This window comes from Chelonia mydas, chromosome 6, assembly GCF_015237465.2.
Source record: "Chelonia mydas isolate rCheMyd1 chromosome 6, rCheMyd1.pri.v2, whole genome shotgun sequence".
NCBI lineage: Eukaryota > Metazoa > Chordata > Testudines > Cheloniidae > Chelonia > Chelonia mydas.
This window is the reverse complement of record NC_051246.2, coordinates 118,360,393-118,385,987: the sequence shown is the minus strand read 5'-3', so window position 1 is coordinate 118,385,987 and position 25,595 is coordinate 118,360,393. Positions and strand designations below refer to the sequence as shown.

Here is a 25,595-nt window from a genome sequence, read left to right as displayed (position 1 = left end):
TTGAACAAAACTGGCCCCAGGACCGACCCTTGGGGCACTCCACTTGATACCGGCTGCCAACTAGACATGGAGCCATTGATCACTACCCGTTGAGCCTGACAATCTAGTCAGCCTTCTATCCACCTTATAGTCCATTCATCCAGCCCATACTTCTTTAATTTACTGGCAAGAATACTGTGGGAGACCGTGTCAAAAACTTTGCTAAAGTCAAGGAACACCATGTCCACTGCTTTCCCCTCATCCACAGAGCCAGTTATCTTGTCATAGAAGGCAATTAGATTAGTCAGGCATGACTTGCTCTTGGTGAATCCATGCTGACTGTTCCCGATCACTTTCCTCTCCTCTAAGTGCTTCAGAATTGATTCCTTGAGGATCTGCTCCATGATTTTTCCAGGGACTGAGGTGAGGCTGACTGGCCTTTAATTCCCCAGATCCTCCTCCTTCCCTTTTTTAAAGATGGGCACTACATTAGCCTTTTTCCAGTCGTCCGGGACCTCCCCCGATCGCCATGAGTTTTCAAAGATTATGGCCAATGGCTCTGCAATCACATCCACCAACTTCTTTAGCACTCTCGGGTGCAGCGCATCCGGTCCCATGGACTTGTGTTCGTCCAGCTTTTCTAAATAGTCCCGAACCACTTCTTTCTCCACAGAGGGCTGGTCACCTCCTCCCCACGCTGTGCTGCCCAGTGCAGTAGTCTGGGAGCTGACCTTGTTCCTGAAGACAGAGGCAAAAAAAGCATTGAGTACATTAGCTTTTTCCACATCCTCTGTCACTAGGTTGCCTCCCTCATTCGGTAAGGGGCCCACACTTTCCTTGACTTTCTTCTTGTTGCTAACATACCTGAAGAAACCCTTCTTGTTACTCTTAACATCTCTTGCTAGCTGCAACTCCAAGTGTGATTTGGCCTTCCTGATTTCACTCCTGCATCCCCGAGCAATATTTTTATACTCTTCCTTGGTCATTTGTCCAATCTTCCACTTCTTGTAAGCTTCTTTTTTGTGTTTAAGATCAGCAAGGATTTCACTGTTAAGCCAAGCTGCTCGCCTGCCATATTTACTATTCTTGCTACACTTGGGGATGGTTTGTCCCTGTAACCTCAATACGGATTCTTTAAAATACAGCCAGCTCTCCTGGACTCCTTTCCCCCTCATGTTATTCTCTCAGGTGATCCTGTGCATCAGTTCCCTGAGGGAGTCAGAGTCTGCTTTTCTGAAGTCCAGGGTCCGTATTCTGCTGCTCTCCTTTCTTCCTTGTGCCAGGATACTAAACTCAACCATCTCATGGTCACTGCCTCCCATGTTCCCATCCACTTTTGCTTCCCCTACTAATTCTTCCCGGTTTGTGAGCAGCAGGTCAAGAAGAGCTCTGCCCCTAGTTGGTTCCTCCAGCACTCGCAGCAGGAAATTGTCCCCTACGCTTTCCAAAAACTTCCTGGATTGTCTGTGCACCGCTGTATTGCTCTCCTAGCAGATATCAGGGTGATTGAAGTCTCCCATGAGAACCAGGGCCTGCGATCTAGTAACTTCCGTTAGTTGCCGGCAGAAAGCCTCGTCCACCTGGTCCGGTGGTCTATAGCAGACTCCCACCACGACATCACCCTTGTTGCTCACACTTCTAAACTTAATCCAGAGACTCTCAGGTTTTTCTGCAGTTTCATACCGGAGCTCTGAGCAGTCATACTGTTCTCTAACATATAATGCAACTCCCCCACCTTTTCTGTCGGGCCTGTCCTTCCTGAACAGTTGATATCCATCCATGACAGTACTCCAGTCATGTGAGTTATCCTACCAAGTCTCTGTTATTCCAGTCACATCATAATTCCTTGACTGTGCCAGGACTTCCAGTTCTCCCTGCTTGTTTCCCAGGCTTCTTGCATTTGTGTATAGGCACTTGAGATAGCTCGCTGATCCTCCCTCTTTCTCAGTATGAGGCAGGAGCCCTCCCCTCTCACGCTCTCCTGCTCGTGCTTCCTCCCGGTATCCCACGTCCCTACTTACCTCAGGGCTTTGGTCTCCTTCCCCAGCTGAACCTAGTTTAAAGCCCTCCTCACTAGATTAGCCAACCTGCTTGCGAAGATGCTCTTCCCTCTACAGGGGACAGTAAGGGAGGGCTATATTACTTGTTTTAGTTAAACCTTTTAAAATTTCCATGAAAAAAATTAGCAGCTACCATGGGTTACCATAGAATGTTCTACAATATATCTGAATTTTATATTGTTATGGGTTTGTCTGTAGTGTCTGGAAATAGATAGTTTGGGGGCGGGGGCGCTGTTCATAATGTGTAAAATATTCATCTTATGATGAAACAATCAGGGCCAAATTCACACCAAACATCAGTTTAAGTACACACTTACACTCACAAAAGCTTAATTCCCAAGTCACAAATAATCTCACGAAACTATTTGCTTCAGTAATATCCTGTGACAATAAGGTCCCCAGGTTAATATTCCACATCAAAGCAACCCTACAGAATACATCTGTAATGCATTTTTTTACCACAAAATGCAGACATCCTGTGGAAAGTCTCTTTCTCCCCAGAGAGAACGTACAATATTCTGTCTGGCACAAACGTGTGCACAAGCTTAATCATCACAATTTACTTCTTCCAAACCTTTCTGGATAGCTCTTCCAGATTAGGCAAGCATTCAGCAATGCAATTACATAAACACCGGCCAGTTCATAAGCACTGTTCAGTAGATTGTAAGCTCTTCAGAGCAGGGACTGCAACTTACTCTGGGTTCATTAAGCTATATCTACCTATATAGTGCTTTTTCAAAAATAATTATGTCCTTACTTTTCCTTGATATACTAATGGGGTGAAAAATACTCACCAGATAGTTTTATGACAGTACTTCAAAGATGAGGCAATGGATAAAAAAGACAAAAGACACAAATTATAGTTCTGAGAGAAAAAACGTGGTTTAATTATTTAACAATGCTCAGATAAATCTGTGATCTGCTTTTTTAAAAAAAGTTAAGGGAAAAACATAGATAATTTTATTAGTAACAGAAAGTAGAAAAGGAACATGGCATATTTAGTCAAGATCACTGAAGAATTACAACAGAAACTTATGTTTTAAAAGAGTATTTCCAAATTTGTGCCTGCCTGTGGACGCAGAAGGGAAGTGGTCTGCAGAACCTGGGGTAATCTGAACTGTGATGATTGCAGAACATGTATACAGTGGGTCCCAGTCAGATTCTGTTTGTAAGAAAAAGGTAATTTTCCATATTGACTTAAATTTCTACCTCAAAATAATCAAACCTTTTTAGACCAGAAAGGTCAAGTAAACTCAGACAGACATTCTCCTGACAAATGTCAGCCATTTGGAAAGTAACCTGTGATTGTTTAATATTACTGACTTTGATAAAAGATATTATTCCATGTGCAATTTCTGCAACTCTCATCTTGTGTGTCAAAAATTTTACTAACGCAGGGAAATGTCAAATTATACCCTACAATGTGCACTGTCTGCAAAGTCCTACTTCAAGTTAACATATTGGGGTTCTCTAGAAAACAGAATGGCTTGGGGCATCTTTAGTTGTTTACTCCAAATTTTACAGTTTTAGTTGCTCTGAAATACTGGGGGGAAATGTTTTCATGTTTTCCAGAGAGATGTAATTTATATGTACTGGAAGGTGAGGGGGTATGGTCTTTCAATTCTATTTTCAGTGAAATGGCTGAAAGGGGTTTATGCTGCACTTGACAGCTAGCATGTCTCACTAAAACCTGTTATACTAATATGCAACAATCTCTGCTCTGGTGAAAAATACTTTAGTCTATTATGAATTCCTGATTGAAGGTTATATAAACAATTCATGCTGACTTCAGGGTGTAGCTGCCAGCCCTTCCTTTTCAGAAGGGGAAGTCACTGTTGTATTTTGCTGGGAGAGTTTAAATAGGAGGAATAGGATGTGTGTTAAATTTATGAGATAAATAGGAAATAATGATCTTCCAAGCACAACAGAAGATAACTAAGTGTTGGAATGCTGCCATTTACAAGAATATACAAGGCAAATGATGCTATGCACTCAAGAATGTAGTCTGTGATGCAGTGTTACCACACCCTCCATCTGCCAAGCCTGCAACAACTTTGCTATTGTTTCAACAGGTCTCCTAATGTTTTGATCTTAGACACAGTAAAGCACCTATGAGATTAGCAACCAGGTGCTATCCTTGGAAAAGAGGGTGCACAGTTTGTAAATTAGGTTTAAAATTAACCTGAAAGGAAATTTCCAGCTGTTGTAATTTGTTTGTTTGCTTTTTTATAAAGTGTTTTTTATTTAAATCGTAGAAATGTGGGGCTGGAAGGGACCTCAAGAGGTCACCTAGTCCATCCCCCTGCACTAAGGCAGGACCAAGTAAACCTAGACCATCCCTGACAGGTGTTTGTCCAACCTGTTCTTAAAAACCTCCAATGACAGGGATTCCACAACCTCCCTTGGTAACCTGTTCCAGTGCTTAACTATCCTTATGGTTAGAACATTTTTCCTAATATCTAACCTAGTCTCCCTTGCCGCAAACTAAGAGGATTAATTCTTGCCACACCCTTAGTGGACTGGGAGAACAAATGTTCACAGTCCTCTTTACAACAGGCTTTTACATATTTCAAGGCTATGATGTCCCCCCTCAACCTTCTCTTCTCTAGACTAAACATGCCCAATTATTTCAATCTTTCCTCACAGGTCATGTTTTCTAACCCTTTTATCATTTTTGTTCTTCTCCTCTGGACTCTCTCCAGTTTGTTCACATCTTTACTGGCACCATTAGAGTTTTCAAAATATGCAGCTGGTTGACCAAACCCACAAGCGCACACAGCAACATACTGGGTGGATCAGTCTTATTGTTTAATTTGGTTCCTCACTCCCCAAACCTACAAGGATCCTGAACAGAGCTCACAACCATTACAAAGAAATATGGGACAGATGGTTTCATTTTTATTCCTAATGCTTAAAGCCTCTCCAATTAAGTAAAGGGGAAAGACTAATTTATTAAGTCCTTCATCATCTAGCTCTAGAATAAAGATATATATGTAAGCCTCATCTTGTACTGAGAGCACCAAGTAGAAAAAAATATTCCCTATACATTGTCAAGATTTGGACCAAATTTTTCATTTCTGTGAAAACAGGACAATATCTTCGGGACAACAAATGCTATATCATCACTACTTGAATTTTAACCAGTAGAGCTCTCCGAGGTACTAGTAAAACCTCATGACGCAACCTATGCATCAGAGCCATGTCCTTCTTGACAGTGGAGGTTAGCAGAGAAGCACAGGGCCCAGTACGAACAGTGATTTTAAGTGCTGTTGTAATAACTGGGCCAACATATTTACCCTAATTGTAAGCTCAGTTGTAAAAATTGCTTTCAGTAAAGAATGTTATAAACAGGTGCATGAGAACCAGACAAAAAGACTAAATTAGTCCAAACATAATAGACCACACTGATATAATTCAAGGACTGTGTTGAAATCATGCTTGGTTAAAAAAAAAAAGGATGTGGAATCAGAAATTAATTGACCAAAATTGGTGTGTCAGATATTATGCCTAACTGATGGACAAAATAATGGGGGGGGAGGGGGGGCTATTCCTCCCATCACTCCTTTTTTGGATACTTGAAGACTCTGGGACCTTCATGTGACCCCAGATCTTCTTCATTCTAATGTTAAGTGATGTCCTGATCAGACTGGGCTAGAGACAGGGACCCAGATAACATCACCACTTCTACCGGCTCTGCAGAATCCAAACCACCACCTGGGATGAAACAGGATCAGACTTTACCAACAGCAGCAGCAACAGGAGCTCCAGGCCATCTCCGATAATTTCTTCTCTTTTCCCCGATAGGACAGTTATTACCATCTTTGACACCATCTAAGAGATTGTCAAACAAGGGGGGAGGAGAGGTTCCTTCAAAAAACTCTCTCCAGCTAATGGGAACAGGGAATGTTTTTAAAATGAAAGTCTTACTTAATATTTTACATTTCAAATGCTTTAACTGTTTTTACTTCTTTTCTCAAAAAGAAAAGGAGTATTTGTGGCACTTTAGAGACTAACAAATTTATTAGAGCATAAGGTTTCGTGAGCTACAGCTCACTTCATAGCTCACGAAAGCTTATGCTCTAATAAATTTGTTAGTCTCTAAGGTGCCACAAGCACTCCTTTTCTTTTTGTGAATACAGACTAACACGGCTGCTACTCTGAAACCTATACTTCTTTTCTGTGTCTCTTAATACAAGGTTAAAGGATTTTAAATGGTGTTTGCCATGGTGCAAAGCAGCCTGAGGTCTCTGTGTACTGAACCATGAACCTTTAATGTTGGACAGTGACTGGGTTATGTTAACATCTCTGGCCCATTTATTCCATCTAAATCAATACAACAGTGCCTCCCATAAAGAGGGCAGCTGCCAGCTTCTCTTTAGAAAACACGAGTACGGGCTTTGTTCAGGAAGCCATGTTTTGACCTTGACAATATGGCTAATCACTGCTCTGTATCTAATCTTCCCTCTGTGGTTAAGATTATTGAAAGGTTGTGTTATTGCAGCCCTCACAGTCTCTAGTTGCCTCAGAGTTCCTTGACCTCTGTGAATATGGGTATGCATAACGACTACTTGTGGTGATCAATGAGAAACAAGTGTCCATGCCAGTATTACAAAGTGAACTGGATTGAATACAAGGCCATTCGAAGGAGAACAAGGAAGTACTGGTTGTGGTGCCTTCAGGATGAAACCCAGCTTTATGTTTCTCTCTCTTCCAACTCAGGTGGAGCAGATGAATGCCTTTTCCAGTGACTGGGTGAGATGGAACACCAACAGTTAGTAAAGACACAGGTGATGTTGGTTAACTGAGGAAAGCAAATGGAAGATCTGACTGAAAGGATCTGGCCACCATTTGTAGCTTGTATTGGCTACCTCAGAATCTGATTGGATTCCCAGTTATTGTTGGATGATCGCATTTCAGCAGCGGCTGCACAGCCCTCTTTTATTTGTGGCTAACCAAGAAGTTGTGACCTTGTATTTTGGACGTGGGCTTGGCCACTTATCTATGGCTTTGTCAACTCCCTCTCAGACTATTACAATGTGTTCCCTACTTGAAGTTAACTCTTAAATCCATTCAGAAACTGAAGCGAGTACAGAATTCAGTAGCCTACTTTTTAAGCAGAGTATCTCACCTCAAGTACATTTCACTAGTGCTTCATTATCTTCACAGGCTGCCTTTGGGGGTTCTGGGAGCACTTTAAGGTATTAATTTTGACCTATAAAGCCATGTTAAATGGCCTGGGGCCTTCTTACCTGAGAGACCCACTCCCCTATGCCGTACTGCAACAACTGAGATCAGCAGAGGCATTCAAGCTGCAGCTTCCTTGGTTGAGAGAGAAGCAGCTTCTTGCAGGGCACTTTCTGTGAAAACACCCCAACTTTCAAGCTTTTACACCTACCAATCTGATACAGCCTAATCTGTGGACCTTCAGGGTATGCTGCAAAGTTCACCTTTTTACTGGCTTTTGGGGGCAGGGGAGAGTAGAGAGAGGATGGAATGGTCCCCTGAAGGGTAATACTGGAAGGAGGGGGGAGGGGAGGGTGATATCTTTTTGATGTATAGGATAGCTGTTTACTTCTGATTTATAGTAGAGTTTGCTTCTGGTTTTCCCTTAAGTGTCAAGGGTGCCAAGTGTCTGGGGTAGGTACATTAGAATTCTAAAGAAGTAAAATAAATATTTGTCAATTTTGTAGGGCTAATATGTAGTGTTATCAGAACATATATTGTAATGTTCTGTGCTTGGCATGATAGTTATAAACAGCATTTCCCCGGCTAAAGACAGATCAATGAGTCATTTTAATCCAACAAGGTTTTCAAAAAATAACCCAGTGATTCATAAAGTAGATTCCTTCTCTTTTTAGGATGGTTCATGGGAATTGTGAGATTCTGCAGCTCTTCCCTTGTTCCCAAAACGGAATGTCAGTGCAACAATGTATACAAATTAAATCACATCTCTCTGAAATACACCGTGGAAAATGGGAGAAATGAGCTGTTTATCTTAGAAAGCTTTAATCAGTATGTAAGAGTAACTTATCAATAGGTGAATAGAAACATTTATTAAAAATGAAAACAACCTACAGATTTGGCAGCCTGCTCACTGCAGGTCAAAAATCAAACACAGCAAGCGGTTTGAACAACTGTATGTGGAATCATGCTCAGTTCTTTCCCACTCTCACCAATGAAAACAAATCCTCACTCTTTCCCTTTCGCAATTATTAGAAGTTAAAGAAAAAAAATGAAAATGAAGACTAAACAAGCAATCACTGGCCAATGTAAAGCGGTCCACACAGCTGCAACAAATGTGTGGTTTGCATTTTACAATGAAAACACCAAGCACAGCACTGGTTTAGGAGAACACATTAGCATTTGCACAATATGCTCCACTTTTACTCACAGCATCATGCTTTCTGGAGCCTCCCCTATCATCAGCACCAGTGGGGAAAACAAGGTGAATCAGCCAAGTCTACTAATCAGTAAAAGGAAGCACAAGTAGACAATTACTCAGTATATTACAATTCCTTATACAAAAAAGGGTGCCAACATGCTTTACGAACAACTGGAGAAAGGGTTCCAGCTCCAAACTTACAAATTAAACAGACAACATAACATTTAGGATGGGGGTAAGATGCATAAAACAAACAAACAAGAAACGGGGGTAAATATACGTGTGTGCTTTGAGAGTCTCAATGATTTTGTGCTATTTGTAAATACTGCAGTTGATTTTGTTAATCTTACTGAAGTGAGAACTACAGAGATGTAGGCTCACTGGAAATAATATGTTTTAAGGAGAGACTTGGAGGTGAAGAGGGTAGAGGCATGGCATATCAGGCAGGGAGGGAATTTCAGGCATAAGGGGCTTTGTGGAAAGTGCACAGATGAGACTGAGAGAACATGTAAGAGGCAGTTAATTGTATGGCTTGTGCAACAACAGGGAATCACAATGGTGAATCCAGTACAGACATTTGTTTTATCCTTCCAAACAAATCAGCTAGGTCTAAGTTCCAAGTGGCATGTCAAAGGCAGTAAAAATTAATCTAGGGAGATTTTGTACCTGTACAAGAGAGAAAATTATTAGTCCTAAGGGGCAGAAGGGAGGGACAGACAAATAATGTGGGGGTAGAGGAGAAAATATAAACCTCTGTCATTCAGTAAGTCCAATTCCATCTCTACTTCCTCACAACATGTGTCTTTAGGAGTATGATCCGGCCCAAGAACAGCAGTAAAGGCTAAGGGACAGGAAAAAGGAGCAGGGAAATAGGCTTAGGTACCAGAGGCAGTAAAAGGAAAAATGTAAATCAGACAACCAGAAGAGCATCAAGGAGAAAGTCACAGAGGCTTGGTACTGGCAATGGTTCTCAACTTTTTTGGGTTCAGGACCCATTTGTAAATGTTTATGGCCTGTCAAGACCCAGAAAATAGTCCGGGGGTAGAGGCCCTGGGGTGGTTTTGGTTGGATCCTGCCCCCCGGGAGGCTTGGGTCCTGCCTGGCACTCACCCCACAGTGGCAGCTTCTGTGCTGAGGGGCTGGCTAAACTTTGCTCTCTGCTCCAGGTATTGCAACCTCTGGGGTTGCAATGCCCCAGCCCCATGACTGGACCAAATTTGTTTGAGTGGCGTTATGACCTGGCTCATAGGGTTGCAGTGTCACTCGCTCAAATTTGATCTACCTGGACTCCTGTCATGATGGCTGGGGCAAACCTGACTGGCGGCACTCGGACCCCAGAGGTTGCAGTGCCTGGAGCATGAGATAGGAGACACAGGAGCTGCCACACAACCCTTTGAAACGTTCTGGCGACCCAATTTTGGGTCCCAACCCACTGGGTAAAAAACCCTGAACTAGAGCCTCAATGAGAACTAGGGGGAAAGAAAACTACCTCTGCAGCAGTGGGCACTTGCAGGTTTAAACTATTGTAAATGGTGGAGTCTCTGTTCACTTGAAGTCTTTAAATCATAATTTGAGGACTTCAGTAACTCAGCTAGAGGTTATAGCTCTATTACAGGAGAGGGTGGATGAGGTTCTGTGACCTGCAAGGTGCAAGAGGTCAGACAAGATGATCATGATGGTCCCTTCTGGCCTTAAAGTCCATGAGTCTACATAAGAAGGGAATGAGGACAGTTTTGTACCCTAATCTTTTTGCTTAGAAACATTCCCATCAATACAGAATATGAAGTTTCTTCTTCATCACTATGCAGGGTTCACAGAGATGGACCAAGAAAATGGTGTTTGCATCTGGATTAAGTTTAGATTTAGTTTTGGGTTAGTCAGCACCAACTTGTTCTTGTGCAACTTTGCTCCAAAGAAAGATGGAAGTTTTAGAAAGTCAGTTGTTCATTTGAATCTTGGCTGCATCCAGACTAGGATACATATCCCCTTCTAGTGTTGGATTTGATGTGAAACAAAAATTGTACGAATAGGCATGGATAAAGAAAATTCAAATATATAGCCTGGCCCAAATTCATCATTCTAATTCTGGCCATCTCTATTTACATTATAACTGAGCAGGAAAATTAGCAGAGTAGAAGTACCAGGAAAGGGTAAATTGGATAGGAGGTGAAGCACAAGTTGGAGACCTATTGATATTAAAAACATGAACTAGAAAAGGACAGTTAATAGCAGCAAATGGGATCACAAAGCAGCACAGGAAAGGATTGCTCTCCGTAATAAGACTACATGAGACACACACATAGAACAAAATTCAAACAGACAATTAGGCCAGATCTACACTGCAAAAAATTTTAAGTGATTGCAATAATGCTTAAATAACCAAAGGAAGTTTTAATTCAGAAAATCTTAAATATTTAAGAATGACATTGCCATTACATAGAGTGCCAGTTGTGCATTTGGCTCCAGAGGGCTATGCAACAGAGAATTCTAATAAAAAGAATTACAGAAAATGCAACAATGGCCAAAATGTTAAATGCCTTTTAGCTTTAGTTTTCACCCAAAAAATTAGCAGTGATTGGACAACTAAACAGCGAACATCAGCATAAATGGGATAGGATCTGAGGCTAAAATAGGAAAAGAACAAGTTAAGAATTACTTAGACAAGTTAGAGGTCTTCATATCAGCTGGGCCGGATGAAATAATCCTAGAATACTTAAGGATCCGGCAGAAGAGATCTATGAGCCATTAGTGATTATCTTTGAGAACATGTGGAAAACAGAAGAGATCCAAGAGGACTGGAAAAGGGAACTATAGTACCTAGCATGAAAAAGATGAATAAGGACAACCGATGGAATCACAGACAAGTCAGCTTAACTTTGGTACCCGGAAAGATAAAAGGAGCAAATAATCAAACAATCCATCTGTAAGTACCTAGACAAAAATAAGGTAATAAATAACAGTTAACAGTCAAGAACATATGTCAACCCAACCTAATATCCTTTTTTGACAGGGTAACAAGCCTTGTGGATAGAGGGGAAGCAGTAGATGTAATATATCTTGACTTTAGTAAGGCTTTAGACACTATTTTACATGACCTCTTAAGCAAACTATGGAAATATTGCTTAGATGAACCTCCTATAAGGTGGCTGCACAACTGGTTGGAAAAGCATACTCAAGAAGTAGTTATCAATGGTTCACAATCAAGCTGGAAGGGCATATCAAGTGGGGTCCCACAAGGATCTGTCCTGGGTCTGGTTCTAGTCAATATCTTCATAAATGATTTGGATAATAGCAAAGAGACTACACTTAAAAAGTTTTCAGAGGATACCAAGCTGGGAGGGGTTACAAGTGCTTCGGAGGATAGGATTAAAATTTAAAATGATCTGGACAAACTGGAGAAATGGTCTGAATAAAATAGGATGAAATTTAATAAGGACAAATGCAAAAGTACTAGACTTAGGAAGGAACAATCAACTGCACAAATACAAAATGGGAAATGACTGCCTAGGAAGGAGTACTGCAGAAGAAGGATCTGGAGGGTTACAGTGGATCACAACTAAATGAGTCAACACTGTAATACTGTTCACTTGTTTTGCAACATCATTCTGGGATGTATTAGCAGGAGGGTTACAAGCAAAACACGACAAGTAATTCTTCCAGTCTACTCAGCACTGATAAGGCCTCAACTTGAGTACGACACTTTGCCCTGGTCTACACTAGGACTTTAGATCGAATTTAGCAGCGTTAAATCGATGTAAACCTGCACTCGTCCACACGATGAAGCCCATTATTTCAACTTAAAGGGCTCTTAAAATCGATTTCCTTACTCCACCCCTGACAAGTGGATTAGCGCTTAAATCGGCCTTGCCGGGTCGAATTTGGGGTACTGTGGACACAATTCGACGGTATTGGTCTCCGGGAGCTATCCCAGAGTGCTCCATTGTGACCGCTCTGGACAGCACTCTCAACTCAGATGCACTGGCCAGGTAGACAGGAAAAGAACTGCGAACTTTTGAATCTCATTTCCTGTTTGGCCAGCGTGGCAAGCTGCAGGTGACCATGCAGAGCTCATCAGCAGAGGTGACCATGATGGAGTCCCAGAATCGCAAAAGAGCTCCAGCATGGACTGAACGGGAGGTACGGGATCTGATCGCTGTATGGGGAGAGGAATCCGTGCTATCAGAACTCCGTTCCAGTTTTCGAAATGCCAAAACCTTTGTCAAAATCTCCCAGGGCATGAAGGACAGAAGCCATAACAGGGACCCGAAGCAGTGCCGCATGAAACTTAAGGAGCTGAGGCAAGCCTACCAGAAAACCAGAGAGGCGAACGGCCGCTCCGGGTCAGAGCCCCAAACATGCCGCTTCTATGATGAGCTGCATGCCATTTTAGGGGGTTCAGCCACCACTACCCCAGCCGTGTTGTTTGACTCCTTCAATGGAGATGGAGGCAACACGGAAGCAGGTTTTGGGGACGAAGAAGATTATGATGATGATGAGGTTGTAGATAGCTCACAGCAAGCAAGAGGAGAAACCGCTTTTCCCGACAGCCAGGAACTGTTTCTCACCCTGGACCTGGAGCCAGTACCCCCCGAACCCACCCAAGGCTGCCTCCTGGACCCGGCAGGCGGAGAAGGGACCTCCGGTGAGTGTACCTTTTAAAATACTATACATGGTTTAAAAGCAAGCATGTGAAAGGATTAATTTGCCCTGGCATTCGCGGCTCTCCTGGATGTACTCCCAAAGCCTTTGCAAAAGGTTTCTGGGGAGGGCAGCCTTATTGCGTCCTTCATGGTAGGACACTTTACCACTCCAGGCCAGTAACACGTACTCGGGAATCATTGTACAACAAAGCATTGCAGTGTATGTTTGCTGGCGTTCAAACAACATCCGTTCTTTATCTCTCTGTGTTATCCTCAGGAGAGTGAGATATCATTCATGGTCACCTGGTTGAAATAGGGTGCTTTTCTTCAAGGGACACTCAGAGGAGCCCATTCCTGCTGGGCTGTTTGCTTGTGGCTGAACAGAAATGTTCCCTGCTGTTAGCCACGGGGAGGAGGGAGGGTTGAGGGGGTAGCCACGCAGTGGGGGGAGGCAAAATGCGACCTTGTAACGAAAGCACATGTGCTATGTATATAATGTTAACAGCAAGGTTTACCCTGAAAGAGTGTAGCCACTGTTTTATAAAATGTGTCTTTTTAAATACCGCTGTCCCTTTTTTTTTTCTCTCCACCAGCTACATGTGTTTCAAGGATCACAGGATCTTCTCCTTCCCAGAGGCTAGTGAAGATTAGAAAGAAAAAAAAAAAACGCACTCGTGATGAAATGTTCTCTGAGCTCATGCTGTCCTCCCACACTGACAGAGCACAGACGAATGCATGGAGGCAAATAATGTCAGAGTGCAGGAAAGCACAAAATGACCGGGAGGAGAGGTGGCAGGCTGAAGAGAGTAAGTGGCGGGCTGAAGACAGGGCTGAAGCTCAAATGTGGCGGCAGCGTGATGAGAGGAGGCAGGATTCAATGCTGAGGCTGCTGGAGGATCAAACCAGTATGCTCCAGTGTATGGTTGAGCTGCAGCAAAGGCAGCTGGAGCACAGACTGCCACTACAGCCCCTGTGTAACCAACCGCCCTCCTCCCCAAGTTCCATAGCCTCCACACCCAGATGCCCAAGAACGCGGTGGGGGGGCCACCGGCCAACCAGCCACTCTGCCACAGAGGATTGCCCAAAAAAAGAAGGCTGGCATTCAATAAATTTTAAAGTTGTAAACTTTTAAAGTGCTGTGTGGCATTTTCCTTCCCTCCTCCACCACCCCTCCTGGGCTACCCTTGGTAGTCATCCCCCTATTTGTGTGATGAATGAATAAAGAATGCAAGAATGTGAAGCAACAATGACTTTATTGCCTCTGCAAGCGGTGATCGAAGGGAGGAGGAGAGGGTGGTTAGCTTACAGGGAAGTAGAGTGAACCAAGGGGCGGGGGGTTTCATCAAGGAGAAACAAAGAACTTTCACACCATAGCCTGGCCAGTCATGAAACTGGTTTTCAAAGCTTCTCTGATGCGTACCGCGCCCTCCTGTGCTCTTCTAACCGCCCTGGTGTCCGGCTGCACATAACCAGCAGCCAGGCGATTTGCCTCAACCTCCCACCCCGCCATAAACGTCCCCCCCTTACTCTCACAGATATTGTGGAGCACACAGCAAGCAGTAATAACAGTGGGAATATTGGTTTCGCTGAGGTCTAAGCGAGTCAGTAAACTGCGCCAGCGCGCCTTTAAACGTCCAAATGCACATTCTACCACCATTCTGCACTTGCTCAGCCTGTAGTTGAACAGCTCCTGACTACTGTCCAGGCTGCCTGTGTACGGACTTCATGAGCCATGGCATTAAGGGGTAGGCTGGGTCCCCAAGGATAACTATAGGCATTTCAACATCCCCAACAGTTATTTTCTGGTCTGGGAATAAAGTCCCTTCCTGCAGCTTTTGAAACAGACCGCAGTTCCTGAAGATGCGAGCATCATGTACCTTTCCCGGCCATCCCACGTTGATGTTGGTGAAACGTCCCTTGTGATCCACCAGAGCTTGCAGCACTATTGAAAAGTACCCCTTGCAGTTTATGTACTCGCCGGCTTGGTGCTCCGGTGCCAAGATAGGGATATGGGTTCCGTCTATGGCCCCACCACAGTTGGGGAATCCCATTGCAGCAAAGCCATCCACTATGACCTGCACATTTCCCAGGGTCACTACCCTTGATATCAGCAGATCTTTGATTGTGTGGGCTACTTGCATCATAGCAGCCCCCACAGTAGATTTGCCCACTCCAAATTGATTCCCGACTGACCGGTAGCTGTCTGGCATTGCAAGCTTCCACAGGGCTATCGCCACTCGCTTCTCAACTGTGAGGGCTGCTCTCATCTTGGTATTCACGCACTTCAGGGCAGGGGAAAGCAAGTCACAAAGTTCCATGAAAGTGCCCTTACGCATGTGAAAGTTTCGCAGCCTCTGGGAATCGTGCCAGACCTGCAACATTATGCGGTCCCACCAGTCTGTGCTTGTTTCCCGAGCCCAGAATCGGCGTTCCACAGCTTGAACCTGCCCCATTAGCACCATGATGCATGCATTACCAGGGCCCAGGCTTTCACAGAAATCTGTGTCCATGTTCTGATCACTCACGTGACCACGCTGACGTCGCCTCCTCGCCCGGTATCGCTCTGCCAGGTTCTGGTGCTGTATATACTGCTGGATAATGCATGTGGTGTTTAATGTGCTCCTAATTGCCAAAGTGAGCTGAGCGGCCTCCATGCTTGCCTTGGTATGGCGTCCGCACAGAAAAAAGGCGCGGAACGATTGTCTGCCGTTGCTCTGACGGAGGGAGGGGCGACTGACGACACGGCTTACAGGGATGGCTTCAGGGAGCTAAAATCAACAAAGGGGGTGGCTTTACATCAAGGAGTATTTCAGGCAGGACTTCACGGAGGGTTCCAATAAGAAATGGTGCACCTAAGTTATTGTTCTTATTGGAACAAGGAGGTTAGTCTGGCCTCTGATTGATACATGGCTAGATTTACCTCGCTGCACCTTCTCTGTGAGTGACTGCAGTGTGACCTAGAGGAATGAGTCCCCTAGACGGGGGAGGGGGGGAAGCAAATGAGTACAAAACACATCTAGTCTATTTCCTGTTTTGATCCACTCCATCTATCTTTTACATCTTTGGCTGGCAGCAGACCGTGCAGAAGGACTGCATGCCATCCACATCTCATGGCTGCCCGGCAGAAGATGATGCAATAGGACTGCTAGCAATCCGTATCGCCTGCCTGCTCACCATAAGATGGTTCAATAGGACTGACTGCAGGACTAAAGAGAATGACCTGGTCAAGTCACTCCAAATTTAGTCCCTGAGCCCATGTCTGCCCAGGCGCTCCTGGCCGATGTGGCCAGGAGCACCTCGGACATGACGATGACGGCTACCAGTCCTATTGCACCATCTGCTGCCACAAGGCAATGGGTTGCTGCTACTGTGTAGCAATGCAGTACCGTGTCTGCCAGCACCCAGGAGACATACGGTGACAGTGAGCTGAGCGGGCTCCATGCTTGCCGTGGTATGGCGTCTGCACAGGTAGCTCAGGAAAAAAGGTGCGAAACGATTCTCTGCCCTTGCTTTCACGGAGGGAGGGAGGGAACGGGGGCCTGACGATATGTACCCAGAACCACCCGCGACAATGTTTTAGCCCCATCAGGCATTGGGATCTCAACCCAGAATTCCAATGGGCAGCGGAGACTGCGGGAACTGTGGGATAGCTACCCACAGTGCAACTCTCCGGAAGTCGACTCTAGCCTCGGTACTGTGGAAGCACTCTGCCGAGTTAATGCACTTAGAGCATTTTCTGTGGGGACACACACACTCGAATATATAAAACCGATTTCTAAAAAACCGACTTCTATAAATTCGACCTAATTTCGTAGTGTAGACATACCCTTTGAGAAAGATGTGGACAAACTGGAAAAAGTCCAGAGGAGAGCAACAAAAATGATTAAAGGTCTAGAAAGTATGACCTATGAGGAAAGATTGTTTCGTCTGGAGACGAGAAGACTGGGGTGGAACATAACAGTCTGCCAGTATGTAAAAGGTTGTTCTAAAGAGGAAGATGATAAATTGTTCTCCTTATACAGTGAGGACAGGACAAGAAGTAATGGACTTAAATTTCAGCAAGGGAGATTTAGGTTAGATATTAGGAAAACCTTCTAACTGTAAGGGTAGTTAAACACTGGAATAAATTACCCAGGGAGGTTGTGGAATCTCCATCATTGGAGGTTTTTAAGAACAGGTTAGACAAATACCTGTCAGGGATTGTCTAGATCAGGGGTAGGCAACCTATGGCATGCATGCCATAGGCGGCAAGCGAGCTGATTTTCAGTGACACTCACACTGCCCGGGTCCTGGCCACCGGTCCGGGGGGCTCTGCATTTTAATTTAATTTTAAATTAAGCTTCTTAAATATTTTAAAAACCTGATGTACTTTAAATACAACAATAGTTTAGTTATATATTATAGACTTATAGAAAGAGACCATCTAAAAACGTTAAAATGTATTACTGGAACACGAAACCTTAAATTAAAGTGAATAAATGAAGACCCGGCACACCACTTCCAAAAGGTTGCCGACCCCCGGTCTAGATAATACTTAGTCCTACCTCAGTGCTGGTAACTGAACTTGATGACCTATCAAGGTCTCTTCCAATCCCACATTTCTATGATTCTAGAAACATTGCCATTTTACAGATGTGCAAGACAGAGAGATTAAGTTACTTGTCTGGGTGGCAGTGTGGATTTGCCACGGGCCATGATTTCGAAAAATCTATTTGCTAATGCTGGTTCTCACATGACTTACTGTATAACTTTAGGCAACTACTGTTTTCAAATTGGATTACAATCCTCATTTTTAAAGGAGGATAATGATATTTGCTTACTTCACAGTGTTCCTTATGTAGGAAGTTTTAGTAAGTCCAGTCAGTAGCAAAGTTGGGAATAGAGCACTGTTCATTACGCTAGGCTATATGGCAAATGTAAGTCACCTCCTGTGATGGGTTGGAGGAGTCCCATACCAATAGAGAAGGGGTTAAGGAGAGCCTTTTAGCTCAGCTAGCCCTGCCCAGCTATACCTGTGGCCACTGCCAAGCCTGGAGGGGGAATAAATGGAGAGAGCCTGGATCATTTCAGGGCTTGACTGGCCAGGAAGGAGGATGGAGCTCTGCCTCTCTTTACTTACAGAGTTGTGGAGACAGCCTTTCTAGCTGGAGCAGCCACTGGGAGGAACAGTTAGACCCCAAGGAACATTCAATGCTCGAATCATAGGCCTTGTCTATACTACCGCAGTAAGTCAACCTAAGTTACGCTACTTTAGTTATGTGAATAACGTAACTGAAGTTGATGTAGCTTAGGTCAACTTACCACAGTGTCTACAACACGCTGTGTCGATGGGATGCAAACTTACCTTACTCTTCTTGGGAAGCTGCAGTACCAGAGTCGACAGGAGAGTGCTCTGCCATCGGCTTAGCGGGTCTTCACCAGACCCAAAAAATCGACACCACTGCATCGATCACAGCAGTGCTGATCTACCGGTAATTGTAGATATGGCCATAGACTGCTTAGGATCCAAGCCCGAAGGAAAGGACAGGGACATCCCCACCCCCTGGAAGACTCAGGGCAGATGGCCCACTATTGAGTTACATTTGCTTTCTATTGTAGAACATTTTGGGGCTGAGCCCCTCAAAACCACACCTAGAAAGTGGGTAAGACTTAAAGGACAATTAGCTGGTGAGCCGGAGCCCACCTCAGTGGACACCAAAGATTGAGATTTCTTCCCTGCCAGGAAGACCCGCATCTGGGCACTTGGAAAGTCTACAAGGGGGCACTGCTCTAGCCACACCACTGTCCTCACAGTAACACTACGATATTGTGGACTCCCTAAAACATTTGCAAATTTTGGGAAATTTTAAGAGTCTAAGCAAGTTTGGGATTATGCTGAAGTTCTTCAAGAGTGAGATTTTTCAAAGACGCTTTATGTTGAGCAAAACACCCACTTGCACATGCATGCCCCATTGATCCATGCCATAGATCAAGAAATAAATAAAAAATGTACTGCAGATGCATGAAAAATGTAACATTCACAACTTCAGAGCTATTAAATCAATTTCTTTCAAATTTGACTTTGCCATGGAGTTGCAAACACAAAATTTCTGATAAAAAAATATGGGTTGATTAATAAAAAGCCATTTCTCAGAAATGTCTGAATATATTTTGCTGAATTTTTCCCAAAACTTTGGCTCTGAGTCAGGGCAAGCATGGGACATTTCAGCCTAAAATTCTGAGCAACTAGAAAAAAAGGATATAAAGACATTTAAATATAGTGGGAACAATAACTCCTGTTATAACACATTGTTTCCAAAATATCTATAATGAAGTAAAGTATTTTATTGACCAGTATTTTAAAAAAGTACTTTCACACCAATAATTTGGCATATGCTTTGCGGTACTAAAGTTCATTCTTTTAAACCCATGATTAAAGCATTTTCTGGATGCTTTGCTTTTCATGCAACCATAAGCTTAAAATTTGTTCCTACTGTTCACAGCTTCCATTGAGAAAACTGGTGAGAAATTAATCTGAATTCTCCTCCTCCTCCTGTGCAGATGTGGTATTACTACTCCCACTTCATATTCTGAAAAATATATTTTTATTCAAGCTATCATTTTTGTAACACTACACCAATCTCAGTGCCTTAGTCACAATATCATTTTTTAAGAGTAAACACTTACTGATCCCTATTAATGAGGAAACAAAAATTTCCTCAGTTGTTTCCCCAGGACTCTGATAGGGCACCTCTGATCAACCCACACAGCTGGTCACACCTTGAACCTGGTGTTTGGATTACATATCCATACAGAGGAGACCACAATGCAGCCACTGCCTTGGATACACTATTATCTAACTAAGGCAATGGTGAGAATTCTCTAGTAACCAGACAACTCATGATCCTAGTCTGTCCACAAATTTCCAGGGATCCCATCAAATTCCAAAACATGGTAAAAGTCAGCAGCACTCTGCCCACAGGTCAAATAATTAAGGCTCTGGTAAGCTATTCTCCTCTACCCATAGCCACTGAGGTTCTGATTCCCAAATGATGGCTTCCTCCTAACTGTCCACACAGATCTCCTTGGTTTTCTGACAGCCTGATCCAGATGACAAGAAGAAAATGGCACAAAACAAGAAGATTAAACATCAGTGGCATCTAGCCCTTCTATGTGAAGCTAAAGTGCTGCAATAGATCTCATCAAATGAGGTACTACATTAAGTATGGTTGAATAGCTACTTGAAGGGTGGGGATTAAGTAGAAGGTCTGAGAGCTCAAAAGTCAAAAAGTCCCCAGAACTACCTAAAACCTGTGGGGTCTTGTGGAAGGATATATTTAACATTCTCTATAGTGGTAAATGCTCAGTTCACAAAATCATATTACATGACACAGAATCGCATGAAGCCTGAACCTTCAAACCCTTCAGACATTAATTAAGTGGGAGTTCTGCATATGGAGAGCTTGCAAATTTGGGCTTTGTCACCGGTATCCCTCAGTCTCACTGGTGATCTAGAAATGTAGTGGTAATTACTAATCCCGGCTGGGTGTGATGGAGTTTAGTTAGAATGACTGACCCCAGCTGTGGAGAATGAGAGAGAGGATTATTTAAACAGCTGAACTCAGTCAGGGAGAAGACCCAGGAGACAGGAACAAGAAGAGTTCCCTCTTTGAGAAAGGCATGGGAAAACTAGGCTGGAAAAGAACCAAAGGGAGCAAGACAGGCCTGCAAGGAACAGAGAAATCCCTGACGTAAACTGCCAAAGTCCCTGGGGGAAAATGTGCTGGGGAAATTCTGCAGGATCTAGGAGTACAGACAAAAGCAGAAGATACTTCAGAGAGGCCTGAGAGTGGCAGAACAATTATTAGTTGGAAGACACTGGACTCATAGTTGGACTCTTATTACCCCTGGAAGCGGAGTGAACTTTTATGTCACTTGGCTGGAGGGCTAGGCCACTGCGAGACCAAGGAAGTGGCTACATGGGGGAGAAAGGGGTGGGACAGAGGTACAAGAGGCAAAGTCCCCTGCAATATAGTGCCCTGATGCCAGGGGAGTGCTACAGCAGTAACAGCTACCTATTACAGCCCTTAATCTACTAAAATAACTCAATTTCAGTTGGCCAATTTAGAATGAATAGATGACATTAAATAGATGAATAGATCCCCATTCCTTTAACTGGAACATATGACATATTGTATGCAGGGCCAGCTCCAGGATTTTTGCTGCCCCAAGCAAAAAAATTTTGGCCGCCCCCACTTTTTTTTCATGCCCCCCCTGCCCACAGCTCCGCCCCTTCCTAACCCCTTCACCAAATCCCTGGCCCCGCCTCTTCCCCCAGGCATGCCGCATTTCCCCCCCACACCATTCTTTCCTGCAGCTCCCCTCCCCCAAACCCCAGCCCTAGCTCCACCTGCTCCCCTGAACACGCCGCTGCTCCACTTCTCCCCACTCCCTCTCAGGTGAGGGAGAGGCAGCGCGTTCAGAGGAGCAGGCAGAGTGGAGGTGAGCGATGGTGTGGGGGGAGCGCAGGAAGTAACGGGGGGGGGGGGGTAGAGGAACCACTCCCCGCCCCAGCTCGCTTCCACTCCACCACCGCCGCCTCCCCCGAGCGTGCCGCCGCTCGGCTTCTCCTCTCTCCTTCCCTCCCTCACAGGCTTGCCACGCAAAACAGCTGTTTCACGCGTGGGGAGGGAGGGCGGAGAAGCAGAGTGGCGGCAGCGCACTCAAGGGAGCAGGCGGAATCAAGGCGGGGGCACATTTCTAGGGGCGGCATGGCCGGCACCATAATGCCGCCCCAAGCACCTGCTTGTTTTGCTGGTGCCTAGAGCCGGCCCTGATTATATGCATTATACACACACAAAAAATCTCACTCAGACATGCAAGTTCAATTATTTGATATCTGAAAAACCTGCCTTACAGTGAGAGATGTAAGGAGTTTAATCTACTTGGTTTATCCAACAGAAGGTTAAGAGATGATGTCATCAAAGTCTGTAAATACCTACGTGGACAAAATTTTTAACAGTAGAAGATTCTTTAATGGACAAAGACATAACAAAATCTAATCTCTGGAAGCTGAAGCTAGACAAATTCAGACTAGAAATAAGGTTCAAATTTTTAACATAAGGATAATTAATCACTGGAACAGCTTTTCTACGGATGTCATGGATTATCCATCATTTGAAGTCTTTAAATCAAGATTGGATATCCTTCATAACATATTCTGCAACTCCGCCAGAAGTTATGGGCTTGATCCAGGAATTATTGGTGAAATTCTATGGTCTGTGTTATAAAGGAGGTCAGATTAGAAGACCACATAGTCCCCTTCTGGCTTTAAAATGTATGAATCATAATTATGACCTCAAATTTTTTTAAGGTCTTAATAATACATTACACACTTTCAAACTGACAGTATGTCTTTCAATAAAATAATAATCTCCCCAAGGTCAGAATCTGAGTACATTTTAACCAACTGAATGCAAGTGAATTTGTATCACAAGTGAGAGGAAGTTTGTCATATTGTTGAAGAGTCTGGGTTTATTTTACTGATTGCGTTGATTGGAAATTCATTAGTTATTACTATTATTTATTATTTGAGTGACTAAGTTATTAAGAGTTGTGTGTTGTGCATTCCCTTTTAGCTTTAAGTGAGTGTGGGGGAGGGGGTAGCAGACAACACAGCACAGGTAGTAATCTTGGTGGAGATAGAGAAAGTAGAGGCTTGGGAATGGGGAGGGCAGCAGAGAGGTTGTGTGGTGATGTCCCAGGGTAGCAGGGATTGCAAGTTGTAAGTATGTAAGCAGGAGTGGGGTATAAAGGTGATATCGGAGTTTGAGGAGCTCAGGTAATGAGGTGAGTGGGGCTTCGTACAGGAGGAGAAGCAAAAAGGCAGATAAGGATTAAAGCTTTTCCTGCCTTCTCTGCCCGCAGATTACAATGATTAGCAACACAGAGGCCCTTCTTCCTGGCAAGCCGTAACAAGTGCTACACACCTCCATGCTCCCCCACATTCCAACTCTTTCCCCATCCCCTGCAAATGATGCATTAACTTCCTGCTAGTTCCCAAAACTGCTGAGCTGCACGGTATTTGGCAACATGAGTCCCATTGTGATTCTTCTCCTACAGAGGAGTGCAGCAGATTTCTGGCAATGGAAAACCACAAAAGGCTTGTCAAATCCAGACCGTGCCCTCTTTTTTTTAAAATGAAGGTGCAACCTTGTTTTGTCAGCACAGTTTAGCTGAACCCCCTCCTTTTCACCAGCCCCCTCCCACTACTTCAGTCTCTAATAATGAGAGTGTCCCGGAGAAGAGGTGGTTACAGCAATTTGGGCCAACAAATCTACAATATCTACATTAGACAGCAAAGACTGGTAACCCCTTGGTATGTCATTGAGAACATTCCAGAATTCAGAAATTGAAGTCAATTTTTTTGGTGCAATGTGCTTCTTAGCAACTTCTACTTCTGCATCCAGATCACAAAAATTGGTGCCTGTTGATCCATACTGATCTGCCATTATTTTCAATTTCTCACAATCAAGAAAATTTTCACTTTTCTGGTCACAAGCAGTTAGTGCAGAAAGCAAACTGGAGTTGAAGGTGAATCCTCTATCAAGCTCAGCAAGAATTCTGTTCAGAACAGGATTGTAGAAATCAGATTTTATAGATTTTGAGTGCTCTTGGAAACATCATGTGTCAATGACTCACTCAGTGTACTAGAAACAAATAACAAGGCCAGCTTGTAGGATACTTTGTTAGGTCTTCTTGCCATTTTTTGTATTTCTGTGCTGATCAAAAGTTCCAGTTGCCTGATCCGGACTAACAGTTTCAAGTTCCTTGGCAATGATCTCTGCTTCATCACATAGTCTTTCAGATGTTATTTCTTGAACAGCAACATTGCTTGCTACTAAATCCATGACACTTGATAAATTCAGTTTTTTATTCTGCAGTTCTTCTAAAGCACTATTCAAAATTTTGAATATTCTTTCCAAAACCAAGAGCTTCAACAGAAAGGAATAGCTCTTTAGCCTTATCATCAAGTCCTTTGCAGAGCTAACTGATGGTCCATCAGCTCTCTAAACTGAAATGGCTTCCAGTGTTTCCACTACAGTGCCATAACTTACATGCAGTTTTCAGAGGGAGTCATGCTGGTATGACCAGTGAGTTTCACATACTGTACCTAGCTCGAGTACCTTCTGGCCTAGCTCCTGCTGTGCCTTAAACAGTTCATGGTGCTTGTAACTACTGCTAAAGATGTACAGTTCCTTGGCAAATGCAAAGACTTCCTGATACTGGGTGATCCTGGAATATGTATCTGCAATGACAAGATTAAGCCTGCAAGCATGGCAGTGCACATAAATGGCAGGCATAATCCTTTCCTGAATTTGAGCTTCTACTGCCCACCCAGATAGAAGCTCCATCATAGCACTGAGCAACAAATGTAATTAATATCAAGCTTCAAATACTGTAGTTCTTCAATAATCATTTTTAAAAAGGATTCAGCATTTAGATTTTCCATGTGGAAGCAGCCCAGAACTCTTTCCTGAATTATTCCTTTTCGATAGAAGTGTAAAAGGAGACACAGCTCTTTTTTTTTTTTTTGATGCATCTTTAGTTTCATCAGCAAGGACAGAAAAATACTTGACTTGTCCAACCTCTTCAACAATGCTTTCTCTCAGGGCTTCTGCTGCAGAATATATTAAATCATTCTGGTACTGGTGAGAGGTACAGTGTCTGTGACACTGTATGGAATTTGGGGGACACTTTAGGATATTATGAACACCAATATTGTAAAATTGCAATGAGCTGTGCAAGATATGCCATGCAAGATATCTGCAAAAATGTTATAATTTGCCAAGTATAATCTTGTTTATATGTTTGTATCACCTTTGTATTATGAGTTATAGATATGTATGCATGTCTGTATTTCAAACTTGTGCTATGCTTCTGGGTGACACCCCCTGACAGTTTGGCATCAGCACTGCTTAGCCTGTTTGACAGCTCATCAAGGAGTATCAATGGTACAATTAACCCACTGAAAGGGTCAAGGGCTACACCTTATGACAAAGCAAGGCATGCAGGGGCATGCATATGGATAGAACTCTAAGGCTTCCAGGCTATGTGCTCGGGAGCTTGCGTTTGGAACAAAGGAAGCACAAGTTGAATGGCAAAAGACTATAAAAGGCATTCCTGCTTCTTACCTCTGGAGTAATCTTTCTGCAAATGAAGCTCTGAACAAAGGACTGAATGACCCATCCAAGCTGTGGATTTGTTCCAGAGGGACTTTCAAGCCAGTAAACTCACCAATACTGCTAGGAGCCTGATACGTGGACTTTGAATCTTTGTACGTATGTGACTGCTTTACCATTTAACATCTCTCTTCTTGTTCTTTTTTCTTTATAATAAACCTTTAGTTTTAGATAGCAACGGATTGGCTGGCAGTGTGGTATTTTGAGTAAGAGCCAAACTTATACTGACCTGGAAACGTGGCTGACCCTTTGCGGTCAGAAGAACATTTTGTATATGTGAACAGAGTTTAAATAATTTCTTACTGTACTGGAC

General features: G+C 43.6%; 1 protein-coding gene and 1 long non-coding RNA gene across 13 annotated transcripts in view; one reads left to right on the top strand and one right to left on the bottom strand.

Annotated features, from left to right (window-relative positions):
* WDR89 (WD repeat domain 89) overlaps positions 1–25,595 on the bottom strand; it is a 132,891-nt gene that overhangs the window by 27,499 nt on the left and 79,797 nt on the right. For 2 of the 12 annotated variants that reach the window (XM_037901121.1, XM_037901128.1), the window contains exon 4: positions 2,001–2,090. The exons of 7 other annotated variants lie outside the window; for them this stretch is intronic. Coding sequence is in view for 2 of the 5 variants with exons in the window: in XM_043549722.1 (XP_043405657.1) it covers positions 8,431–8,462 (32 nt within the window). In the remaining 3 variants the exon portion in view is untranslated. Of the gene's footprint in view, positions 1–2,000; positions 2,091–2,833; positions 2,854–8,430; positions 8,503–25,595 lie in introns of all 12 variants that reach the window. 3 more of the 12 variants (XM_037901119.1, XM_043549722.1, XM_043549721.1) reach the window with 3 other exon arrangements.
* LOC122466371 lies at positions 6,132–23,373 on the top strand. Its single transcript, XR_006291805.1, has 3 exons — positions 6,132–11,600; positions 20,120–20,251; positions 22,002–23,373. It is a non-coding gene; the product is annotated as an uncharacterized LOC122466371 (long non-coding RNA).